The sequence below is a fragment of the Aquarana catesbeiana genome, linkage group LG08, assembly GCF_042186555.1.
Source record: "Aquarana catesbeiana isolate 2022-GZ linkage group LG08, ASM4218655v1, whole genome shotgun sequence".
NCBI lineage: Eukaryota > Metazoa > Chordata > Amphibia > Anura > Ranidae > Aquarana > Aquarana catesbeiana.
The window spans coordinates 34,471,162-34,483,937 of record NC_133331.1 but is presented as its reverse complement, the minus strand read 5'-3'; the positions used below and the strand labels follow the sequence as shown (position 1 = coordinate 34,483,937).

General features: G+C 40.4%; 1 protein-coding gene across 2 annotated transcripts in view; it reads right to left on the bottom strand.

Annotated features, from left to right (window-relative positions):
- Window positions 1-12,776, bottom strand: part of TCERG1L (transcription elongation regulator 1 like) — a 325,277-nt gene that overhangs the window by 25,394 nt on the left and 287,107 nt on the right. For both annotated transcript variants that reach the window (XM_073595691.1, XM_073595690.1), the window contains 2 exons: window positions 11,386-11,540; window positions 6,424-6,493 (listed from right to left, as the gene is read on the bottom strand). In XM_073595691.1, coding sequence (XP_073451792.1) covers window positions 6,424-6,493; window positions 11,386-11,540 — 225 coding nt within the window. The remainder of the gene's footprint in view (window positions 1-6,423; window positions 6,494-11,385; window positions 11,541-12,776) is intronic.

The following is a 12,776-nucleotide window of genomic DNA, read 5'->3' as shown; positions in this document are numbered from 1 at the left end:
GATCACTTTTTAATGGCAATATTCTGTTTGCTTTCTTAGCAGCAGCTTGGCATTGCATGCCATTGCTGAGCCTATCATCTGCTAGGACCCCCAGGTCCTTTTCCATCCTAGATTCCCCCAGAGGTTCTCCCCCCAGTGTATAGATTGCATTCATGTTTTTGCCACCCAAATGCATTATTTTACATTTTTCTACATTAAACTTCATTTTCCAGTTATATGCAAGAGAAAGTAAGAGATTCATTTTAATCCCACCATTTCCAGCATAATCACCTCTCATTCTCTCCCCTACCTCCCTGTTCAGTTGAAAGTAGCAGGAGAAAGTGTCCCTCAAAAACAATGAGTCGCTGAAGTTGTGACTTATATAGCACTATGAACTCTTCTATGTGACAGTGCTGGATTTTGTTGATTGGCTGGCACATAGAGTGATTCACATGCTCCATCAACAATAAAGGTAAATATGTGACAAAATCTGTGCTGTGCTAAATCAATATTACGCAGCTGACACAAAGGCAGTATAGCGAACCTTAGAGAGACATAAATAAATAGTGTTGCACCAGAATAAATGTGATGATATCTAAATCATTTAACTAATAGTGACAATAATAAGTGGAGACAATCTTAATTAACATATTCAAAAAAAAGTCCAAAGAATGTTGATAAATTATATAGTCCAAATGCATATGGAAGTAAAGAAAGATAAATTAGATTCAACCATTCCAGTGAACATGAAGATATATGTCAGATTGTGTCCAAATAGATGAACCACCACCCTCGAGTGAATTGTAAACTCACCGGAAACAAATGCCTGCCGTCACAGCAGCACATGCTCCTTACAGCATGTATGGAAATCTCTCTAGATGTGTCACAGAACACAACTCACGCGGGCAACTCTATGCCAAGTCCAACTGAGAATGAAAAAAGCTCACCAGGAGCCCAGATGGATTTTACATCGTGTAGTATGTTTAAAGTTCCAATGTTAAAAACAGCGTAAAACAAGAGAAGAAAATCACTCAGCCGCTGGCGACCCGGAATTGCACAGCGGCAAGACGTCAGCAACAAATATCCCGCCCCAACACATGGTATCGACCAGCCTACAAGCCAATCGAATTGGCCCTGTCTAACTGTTTACGTTAAAAACAGAAGGTTTTGTTTGCACACATTTGCAAATATATGCGTAAGCCACAGTGCCCATGCCAAGGGGCATCCGCATGGGAGGGCAAGGGGGGGGCAAGCGCCCCCCCCCCACCTAGAGCAAGGTGTCTGCACACTGACAATCAGGGCTGATTCTGGGCAGGTGCATCGCACCTAGGTGACGTAAGCTTCTGCAAATGGGGAGGAAAGGCACCGAAGCTAATCACTTATTGTTACATTCAGCAACGACACTGCTCCTACTCCCTAGACTATTATTACACAGCCCGCTGGCCTCTCTGCTTCCCGCTGCACTGGTTGCTAGACTCGCCTGCTGTCTAGCAACCAGTGACGTCACGTCATGAGGCCGACGCAAGGCCCCAGAATTCAGAGCAGAGAAGGAACTTCTTCCTCCTTTCCATTTTGGCTCCACCCACCTCCTCCACCTTCTCCAGGCAGTGCGGCTCAGAGCCTGAGGGAAGGAAGGGAACATGCCTGAAGAGCTGAGTGTGAGCTGTCCATCTGCACCAGCGCCTGCCTGAGGTGAGGCAGCCTGTGTCCATGTTCTAGAGCTCATCTAACAGCACTACTTGTATAATTGTGGTCAAGGTGTTCAATTATTTCATGAGAGATATGCGGGAGATATCATTGCTAACCTTCTAAAAATGCTCTTTACTTTGCTGTAATGCTGACCCATGGTTCTAAATGCTTTCTAAGCCAGTGCCTGTATGCACATCAGAAAAGTTTAAGGAAAGTTAAACATTCTTATCTGCATACCTCCTCTGGGTTAATGAATATAAATATTGGAACAACAGAGCCATGGTGCTGCCATTTTCAGAAAGAAAAGCCAGTAGTGGAAACCTCTGTAATGTAAACATAACAACAGATTAGAAATTGCTAATCAGACAATGGCAGCTTGATCCTTCTATTAAGCTTTTGCATCAGGTTTCTCAAACCTTTGCATGCCTGCACTTTATGTAATAATGACTAAGCCCCTCCCCTTCATGACGTCGAAAAGGAGAGGAGCATGGGTGACCTTAAAACGATGCCCCCCCCCAAAAAAAATAAAGTTCTGTGGACGCCCATGACTGTATATACTGTGGTCCTAACTCTAAATTTCCAGAGCCTCCATAGCAGGAGCACATATAATAATGGCTTGATTAAAGTGGAGTTCCACCCAGAAATGGAACTTCCACTGAACCGGTTCCTCCCCTCCTCCGGTGTTACATTTGGCACCTTTCAGGGGGAGGGGGGAGCAGATACCTGTCTAATCCAGGTATTTGCTCCCGCTTCCGGCGAAAGAGCGCCGCAGAATCCACGGCGAGCTACGCCACGTCCGGGCCCCTCCTCTGTCCCCCCCTGCTGTCTTCTGGGAGACACAAGAGTCCCAGAAGACAGCAGGGAACTCCGCTTTAATGGCAGATAAAGGAGCAATAAAGGAGAACAGGTACGTCGATAGATATATATATATATATATATATATATATATATATATATATATATATATATATATAAATATATATATCCAAATAGATCTTTTTTGCACAATAACGCTTGCATAGTGCCTGTGTGTGTGTGGTAGAGACACATGAGACAAAATTATTATCCCTCCCCCATACTTATTACCATTTATTATCTATTTATTTACTTATTCATCCTATCCCCGCCATTCATTCACTTCATATATTCTCTTCATCCATTCATCTTTTATTAACATCAAGGTACCCACCTCGTATTTGCCGAGCTATTCACACTGCCATTATTATTTTATTTTATTCATGATATATATATATATATATATATTTATATAATCCCTTTCCCTAACTTTCATACTTATTCTACATTATGTGCCATTATTATCATAAACCATCTATTGCTGAATTACATGTCCATTGTTTTAATGTCTATACATCATTGCTGACACTCCTGGCCACACATGATTTTTCCTTCACCTCGGCTTTATTGTCGTGGCCACTCCCCCAGCTTGTCCCCGTGCATTGTAACATAGTTCTGTCCAAACCTATCACAGTGTCCTCTGCCCTTAGCCACTCCCCCCTACATCAGATTCCTATGGCCCCTATCCCTATCCATCCATAGCTTGATGAAGGGGTGCAGCTGTCACGTCATTGCAGCCCGTACGCCCAGGAAACGCGTTGCTTGCCAGTGACATAATTTCTCCCCGTCCAATATCCATCTGCGCTCCAAGCCTCGTTCTGGTCCTTCGCTGTCACCGGGGCCGGCTTAATATTCTAGCTGTGTCTCTCCACACGCAGGCAGAGCATTCAGCAGGCAGGGAGGAGTTCTGTGACCGATCTGATGATACCTTTATGATGGATTGTTGATGGATTTTACATTTATATGCCTTCTTGATGACTTCCCAAATGTGAGTGTGATTGACACATGATTTATGAATAAATTGTTTTTACGTCTACACCTAGAGGCGCCTCTCCCTTTTTGTGCTTCTCCTCAGGATTTTGGAACCCGGTTTGCGTTCCCATTGAAGGCAGCCCTATATGTGGACTTACTGTCCTGGTTTTGGACCTCTGGACTTTTTTCCCATATACACATGTTTTTAATACTACAGTAATATATACCTATTATTGTGGCTTTTTCATGCACCTGTCTTTAAATATATTTCCATATTCAGAGATATTTTTAAATGTTCTAAATGTTTTTATTTAGATACATATATGTTTTTTTCTTTCATACATACTAGTCTGTGGGTTAGGGTTGTTTTTGCTGTTTTCTCTAGTTAACTGCGCCTACACTTGCATATTAAAGCAAAATTGCTTTGTCATGCATGGTATTAGCTCGGGTTCAGGTGGGAGATCGGTCAGCCTCTCTGGAATCTGTACAATCTCACATTTTTGCTCGGACAGGGAAGGAAAAAAATGAACTAACAGTACACGCTTTTATCCCTGAAAGGTAGGGCTGCCCTATTATACCAACCTACAGATTGAGATTTCGGTTTTACAAATGCCCATTTTGGCTGATTCTTATTAAGGATATACCATACAGGAAAAGCTGGTAAGGATGTGAACAATATGGTTCTGGGTAACTCTGTTTTATACATTTACAGACTATACAAATCAAGTCTTCATTTATTTGTTCACGACATCTAATTAAGAAGTCCATTAGAACATTAGTGTCACATAGATGCTTGATTTAATGCCAGTGAGATTAATTACTTGCTTCTGCTTGAATGATAAATGACAACGCTAGAAAAATGGAGAGGGTGCAGGTTTAATGAAGTAACAGTTTACTGATGCAAGAATCTTTATAACTAGAAGAGGGATGTATATTGGCTATAGGATGTAGATGCAGGTTTGGGTGAGAAAATCTCTGTATAATTCAATATTATTTTATACTGTCATCCATGAAATTTCTAACTTATTAAAGGGGTTTGTGGTTTGCATATATATCTAGTAAAACCTTGGATTGCGAGCATAATTCGTTCCAGAAACATGCTTGTAATCCAAAGCACTTGTATATCAAAGCAAATTTCCCCATAGGAAATAATGGAAACTCAAATGATTCCTTCCGCAACCATTTATGCATAAGTCCTTCAGTTTATAGTCCATATAAAAAGATTATAGCAATGTGATTGTGTAACCATAAAATGTCCATCCACAAATGGAAGCTTCCACAAGGGGTTTAGAAGCAAAATCCATCAGGAGCTAGAGAGTATAAAAGAGAAGAGAGGCGCCTCTAAGTGTAGCAATGGTTACATTTAATGAAGGTACAACATTTAGCAACTCACACAGGGACAACGTTGATGGCGGTAAGGTGGATGGTCTATGTGGACAGCTTTACCCCGGTTTTAATCATCAACCATGTGAGTTGCTAAATGTTGTACCTTCATATTGCTACACTTGGAGGCGCCTCTCTTCTCTTTTATACTCAGTTGTGATATGACGCTACTCTTATATCAAGACATTGCTTGTATATCATGTCAAAATGTACTTTGTCTTGCAAAACGCTCTCAAACCAAGTTATTCTCAAACCAAGGTGTTACTGTATTTATCCAAAATATATAGGGGTTCAGTTAATTTAAAATGTGTTATTAGCGCTGGTTCCTATTTCTTGTTTTCTTGTATATTTTTATAGTTTTCACTATAAGGAAGGCAGCTTTATTGTTTAGATCACAAATTGAGAAGGCACCTTTGTATGTTTATTACTAACATTGGTAATGTGGCAGGGGTGTGTGCAGCGCTACCCCCCCGCAGGATCTGCTTGTAATTGGGCCTATTTCCCTCCATTTAACACATGCATAGGCAGGCACATGGTGTTTTCAGCATTCTTCCACTGGCTCAAGAATTAGTCTAGGGTTTTTTCTTTTTTGGGTTTTTGTTGGGGAACAATGAACTTGGATAGGGATGGGAGCATGGGATACTGTGAAATATGTAGATATTGAGGATTGCTCTGTACAAATTGCTGGATATATTGCTGGACCCTGGAACTCTGCACCCTGGCTGCCAAGCCTTATAATATGTATAGGCTCCCCAACCACCTACTGTATAACCCTCTCCAGGGATTGGCCAGAGACCCATAAATATTCAGGCTGCTTGTTCTGTTCTACCTCCCATTATACTTCCAGAACTATCTAGAAGAAAAGGGGAAGTAGCAGAACAGCAGCCTGTGAAACACTGAACCGCTCAAAGCAATCCACTCCTGCGCCAGAGCATCTAACTAAATTTGTCTAGCAGCCTACTCTAAACTAGGAGGGTGCTCCATGTGTAAATCACAAAAGTGGCTGAACAGAAACATTATTTTTAGTGCTAAAACGCCTGTAAAACACCTCAGTGTTAAAGTGGCTTAAGTGCTTATATGCTAATGTTAAGTTCTTTATATAGCAGGTTCACTTTCTAGAAGTTACTTTGCAAAAAGATTTTGTTGGACCAATGTTCCTGGAATGTGTTGTTGTGCAGTCTGCGGATAAACAATTACAGACAATTTGTTTCCTATTTAGCTATAAATAGCCATAGCTATTTATGTGTGGTCTGGATAAGTTCTTAAAGAGTTAACATGTAAGATGTTTTAGGAGATTCAACATGGCAAGTATCCAAGACTGGTGTTTATAAAAGCTCCCCGTGATGAAAACATCAGATCCAATTTCTGATCATATCTCTGTATATTATTTTCTCTGCTTCCTAATTATTTACTTGTAATTGTTCTCATCTAAACAAACTTTCAAATTCGTTCACCGTGAGAAGAGATTGTTGGTTTTCCTTATCACTGAATAAGCTTCACATTGGGAGGAAAGAAGGGTACCACCACCATGGGCTCTCTACTCACCTGTTTCTCTTAATCTTTGCGCTATGTTCATCAGTCAGATCTTCTGGGATAAGTCCATCTTTTTTAGTAGCTGGTAGAAGACAACAAAACAAAAAAAAGTTCCTTAATCCAGAATGAACATAACGTTTAAATACCCAAATGAACACCCTTAATGACAATTTTATGTTCTTATTTGGAAGCCAAGTATCTCAATCCAGATAGAGAGCACTAATTCCCATCTCAGGGCCACATACAAAATACATAATGAACTCATAAGTTTTAAAAATACAAAGCCTTGGTTTATCTGAGATACTGAAGAATATCCCTGTGCCAAATTGATTTAGACTGCTGGCAGGGAAATTCCTTTTCGATCAGATCTCCAGCTACACTGCAAATGCTTTTAAATATTTCTAAATGTTTTTTTTTTCCCACATCAGACTAGCTACTTAAAGGGGAGAGTAGCAATGCAATTAAAGTCACAATGAAATGGCAAATCTGTTAATGATCAGAGCACATATTGTTGTGGTCATTGGGTATAACAATTAGTGCATTGCCAAAATATCTCCCCCCTCGCCTTTCTAAATTTGTATGCCAGAAAAGTGCACAAAAGTACTAAATTAAGGTCAAAGAAACCCGTATTGAGAAAATATGAAAGACATAATACTGAAGCCAACCTCTCCTGAAAATGCCACCTGTAGGCCATGGTGATCCTTACGCTTTAAAGATTTGAGTCACTGAGCTGTAACATAAGTAAGCAGATTAAAAGCTCTGACTTCACTCTAAGCTTCCTGACCTGTGCACTTATTCAAAATATGTGAATCAAAAAGTGCTGAAGACATTGGATCAGCTGGACAACTAGCTCAGGAGGCCAGCAGTCGCACAAGTATTATGACCATATTCCTTTGGATATACTTTACATACATTAACAAGTCCACAGGAGAGCAAGTACAATTGATAGACAGCCAGTTGAAAGTGGACCTCTCAAAAAAATATTTAAACTAGCTGAATAGTTCTTGTGGTTTCCACACCAGAGAAGGACATGCAAAACATTTATCCTAAACTGTACAATTTATTTGAGGCTTGCTGAGTAGATGAGTACATTTTGTGGTCTGGGACCAAGCTCAGTTAATTTATATAACACGTCACTTTAGTGTATTTTATGAAAAGGTTGGTGTAGGACTCCCCAGCCATGAGGACCCTGTGTATAGCTTTTCAGCTGTCATGTTTTGGCTAAAATACAAACTTATGTTTCATGATTTTTACATACTTTGGTCTGAGAGTTTTACAGGATTGCGAGTAAGATGTTTAATTATAGTAAATAACATAAGAGGCTGTGTCTGAGCATTGTGCAACTGTAATGAGATATTCTGGTTTGTATGTAATATGCCTTTTACTATTCACAGAGAACATAACCTAAATGTCACTCAGTCAGGCTTCTACCATTATAGTAGACCACATCTAAGATGTTACTTAGTGGGCCCTGCTCCAGTATAGTAGACCACATCCTAGACCTTATGGTACCAATAGCTATTAGAATACCAATAGCCAATAGTTATCCCAAATAAGGAGCAGCATTTCTATTTAAAACAAGTTGATAATAAAGGCAACAATTCCAAGTGTGGTCTACTACATAGATGGAGAAGCCACCAAGATATTCAAAAACAGAAGCAGCATTCCTAGCCAACACACTTTATTAGTAAAGGCAACAGTCTCAAATGTGGTCTACTATACATATGGAGGACCCATGATGTGATGTGCAGGTCTAAATCTCCCATCTCTGGCTGAGACTAATATAGGTCACCACAATACTCCAAGATGGCCAATGCAAGAAATCCCACAACACATGGAGAAATACAAAGCTCATTAACTGAACTACACATACACTATCTTACCAAAAGTATTGGGACTGCCTTTATACACACATGAACTTTATTGGCATCCCAGTCTTAGTCCGTAAGCACTGATGTTGGACAAGAAGGCCTGGCTTGCAGTCTCTGCTCTGATTCATCCCAAAAGGTGTTCTATCAGGTTGAGGTCCGTACTCTGTGCAGGCCAGTCAAGTTTCTCCACCCCAAACTCACTCATCTATGTCTTTATGGACCTTGCTTTGTGCACAGTCTTGTTGGAACAGGAGAAGCAAGAAAGATGGAAGGACGCACCAGCTAAGTGTAGTATCCCAAGGTTTAATACATAAGGCAGGATTAAGAACACTTACAAGATAAATAATGTAAATGGGTTCATCTGTAAATGGATCTCCGGGCTGTTATCCGGGCAGCCATCATGATGTTGCCATTGGTGTGTGAGATGGTTCCAAACGCTCAGTGTGAAGGGAGAGAGAGGGAGGTAGTTCCTGGAGCCTCTAGGGGTCAGGAAGTCACTGACTGTGTAGGGCTAGTGATCTCCTGTTTCTGCTGGTGACATCATATCCGTGGGACAGTCCACACAGCCAGAGTGCGACTTCCTGACCCCTTGAGGCTTCAGGAACTGCCTCCCTCTCCTCCCTTCACACTGAGCAGTTGGAACCATCTCACACATTGATGGCAATATCATGACGGCTGCCCAGATAATAACCCAGAGATCCATTTACAGATGAGCCTATTTACATTATTTATCTTGTAAGTGCTCATGATCCTGGCTTATGTATTAAACCTTGGGCTACGACACTTAGCTGACGCGTCCTTCCCTCTTTCTTGCTTCTCTTGATTTACACAGAGCCGTCACAACTCTGAGGACAGCAGCTGCAGGTGGTCCCCCATATACAGTACCATCTCAGCATATATTCATTATCACAGCCCAGTGATCCTTACGGACTGCCTTCCACCCCATATCATTGTGTTTTTTAGAGACTTTGCTTTTAGTTGGCTGGACTGTTTTGAAAACAACTCTGTGCACCAGTTCCTTTCTCCTTGATGTTGGAACAGAAAAACTGTTTCCACAATGTTGGGAGCATGAAATTGTCCAAAATTTCTTGGTATGCTGATGCCTTATAAGTTCAGTTCACTGAAGCTAAGGGGCCAGGCCCAATCCCTAAAAAAACAACCCCACACCATAATCCCCCCTCCACCAAATGTTCTGTTAAAGTGCACAAAGCAAAGTCCATAAAAACATGGATGAGCGAGTTTGGGGTGGAGGAACTTGACAGGCCTGCACAGTCCTGACCTTAACCCGATAGAACACCTTTGGGATGAATTAGTGCGGAGACTGTGAGCCAGGCCTCCTCATCCAACATCAGTGCCTGACCTCACAAATACGCTTCTAGAAGAATGGTCAAACATTCCCATAGACACACTCCTAAACCTTGTGGACAGCCTTCCCAGAAGAGTTGAAGCTGTTATAGCTGCAAAGGGTGGGCCAACTCAATATTGAACCATACAGACTTATGCCCCGTACACACGGTTGGATTTTCCGACGGAAAATGTGTGATAGGACCTTGTTGTCGGAAATTCCGACCATGTGTAGGCTCCATCACACATTTTCCATCGGATTTTCCGACACACAAAGTTTGAGAGCTTGCTATAAAATTTTCCGACAACAAAATCCGTTGTCGGAACTTCCGATTGTGTGTACACAAATCCGACGCACAAAGTGCCATGCATGCTCAGAATAAATAAAGAGATGAAAGCTATTGGCTACTGCCCCGTTTATAGTCCCGACGTACGTGTTTTACGTCACTGCGTTCAGAATGATCGGATTTTCCGACAACTTTGTGTGACCGTGTGTATGCAAGACAAGTTTGAGCCAACATCCGTCAGAAAAAATCCTAGGATTTTGTTGTCGGAATGTCCGATCAATGTCCGACCATGTGTACGGGGCATAAGACTGGGATGCCATAAAATTTCATGTGCGTGTAAAGGCAGGTGTCCCAATACTTTTGGTAATATATGTATATGTGATTCAGCCATGCCCTAAGGTGAGCAATTCCAAATGATCCCCTTTCATGTAAAGTGTCAAAGCCGTTAGATGCTCCTTTTCATTTTTCACTTCTAGCTACTTGCTTCACTGCCTAGGCAGTCTGTCACCTGGAAATAAAATTGCATCCAGTGAAGTGAATCCCCTGGGCCTGCACCAATCAAACCAAACCAGCAATGACTGCCCAGTACCTTTATCCCCACAAGCTCACTTTAAATTCTGCAGGATCTATTGTATTCAATAAGGCTTGCAGTAAGAGAAGAGGATCATTAGAGAGCAAATGGCCTATCAATGTACACTGAAACTACACAAAAACACAAGACACACGTTTTTAAATATTAACACTAGAAGTAGATTATTAGACTGATCTGTTTCATTTGTATATCTAAAAGCATTAAAAAGGCTATTGGTTCTCTTCAAAATACCAGATATATGGTAAATCCTTGTGTGGAAGGATACACCTTATCAATTCATAGCTCAACTGGATGGTAAGTGACTTCTTCAAATGTATGAACTTTTTATCTTATTACAGTGGAACCTTGGATTACGAGCATAATCTGTTCCAGGAGAATGTAATGCAAAGCACTCGCATATCAAAGCAGGTTTCCCTATAGAAGTCAATGGAAATTAAGATAATTCATTCCGCATTGACTTCTATTGCATGCAATACCACATGTGGCCAGAGGTGGGGGGGCGCTGGAGAGCCTCTGAAATACTCGGGACAGCTCGGCTTAACTCGGAAACCCTCGGAAAGGCTCAGAAGAACTCAGGAACTGAGTATTTCCGAGTGATTCCGAGTATTTCCGAACGGCTCCTAACCATCCTGAGTGTCACCGACGCTCCCGCACCTCTGGCCAAATGAGGTACTGAACACCCCATTGACTTGAATCCTGCTCGTTTTGCAAGATAACACTCGCAAACCTAGTCAGAATTAAAAAAAAAAAAGGTTGCTCGTCTTTCAAAACGCTCGCTAGCCGTGTTACTTGTAAACCAAGGTTCCACTGTATAGATATCATTAGAACATGTCATGCGTTCAGAACAAAATAGAAAATGGTAACCGCAGAGTTTAATTACTTGGAGGAGATTCCAATTTGCGCTTATGGGGCGGGTCCTCGATAATTCGGTTTATGTCCACCCGATTCTTCAAATCGATTGGCTTGTCCCACACCGACAACTGGATTGTTGGATTGAAGAAAAAGACTTTGTCATCTCTGGTCCATACGACACACCTGGCAAGCGCAATGAAAAGAAGAGAAAAAAAAGCACATTTGAAATGACCAGACCAGATGACATCTGCTGTAATTTTCAATAAGTACATCATATTCCATATGGTACAAATCACAAAAAGTAATAAAACTGCGTACTTGTAAATTAAAATACAATACAGGAAGGATATTCTGTGACCAAATGACAGTTGGTTTTTGATGGATGGACATTAAACCAAATATAAGCTTACTCTCATTTGAGTCAGTTTACTTTTTTTTTTTTACTTTTAGTTATCTTTAGACCCCAAAGCAAAGTCTGTACTGAGAATAAAATGTATTCCTGTAATGTAAAACATTAGTCTAAGATAAAAATTAGGCAAGTACCGGAATGAAAACCCCCTGAACCCTACAAAGGTGAACAATAGCGACCATAAAGTGGAGACATATTTAAAAAGATTTGTAACAAAGTTTATTATACAGTTTAACCATTTAAGGACTGGACTTATTTTTCAGACTCAGTGTTTACAAGTAAAATGTTTTATTTTTTGCTACAAAATTACTTAGAACCCTCAAACATTATATATATTTTTTTCTAACACCCTATTGAATAAAATGGCGGTCATTGCAATACTTTATATCACACTGTATTTGCGCAACGGTTTTACAAGCACACTTTTTTGGAAAAAATTAATTTTTTGAATTAAAAAAAAATAAGACAACAGTAAAGTTAACCCAATTTTTTTTATATTGTGAAAGATGATGTTATGCCGAGTAAATTAATACCCAACATGTCACGCTTCAAAATTGCGCCCGCTCGTGGAATGGTGACAAACTTTTACCCTTAAAAATCTCCATAGGCGACGTTTAAAAATTTCTACAGGTTACCAGTTTTGAGCTACATAGGAGGTCTAGGGCGAGAACTATTCCTCTCGCTCTAACGATCGTGTGATACCTCACATGTGTGGTTTGAACACCGTTTTCATAGGCTACTCACGTATGCATTCGCTTCTGCGTGCAAACTCTGCGGAATGGGGAGCTTTAAATTTATTTTTTTTTTTCTTATTTATTTTACTTTTTATTTTTTATTTTGACACTCTCCTTTATATAAAAAAATAAAATATGGGTCACTTTTATTCCTATTACAAGAAATGTAAGCATCCCTTGTAATAGAAAAAAAATCATGACAAAACCTCTTTAATATGAGATCTGGGGTCAAAAAGACCTCAGATCTCATATTTACACAAAAATGCAATAATAGTA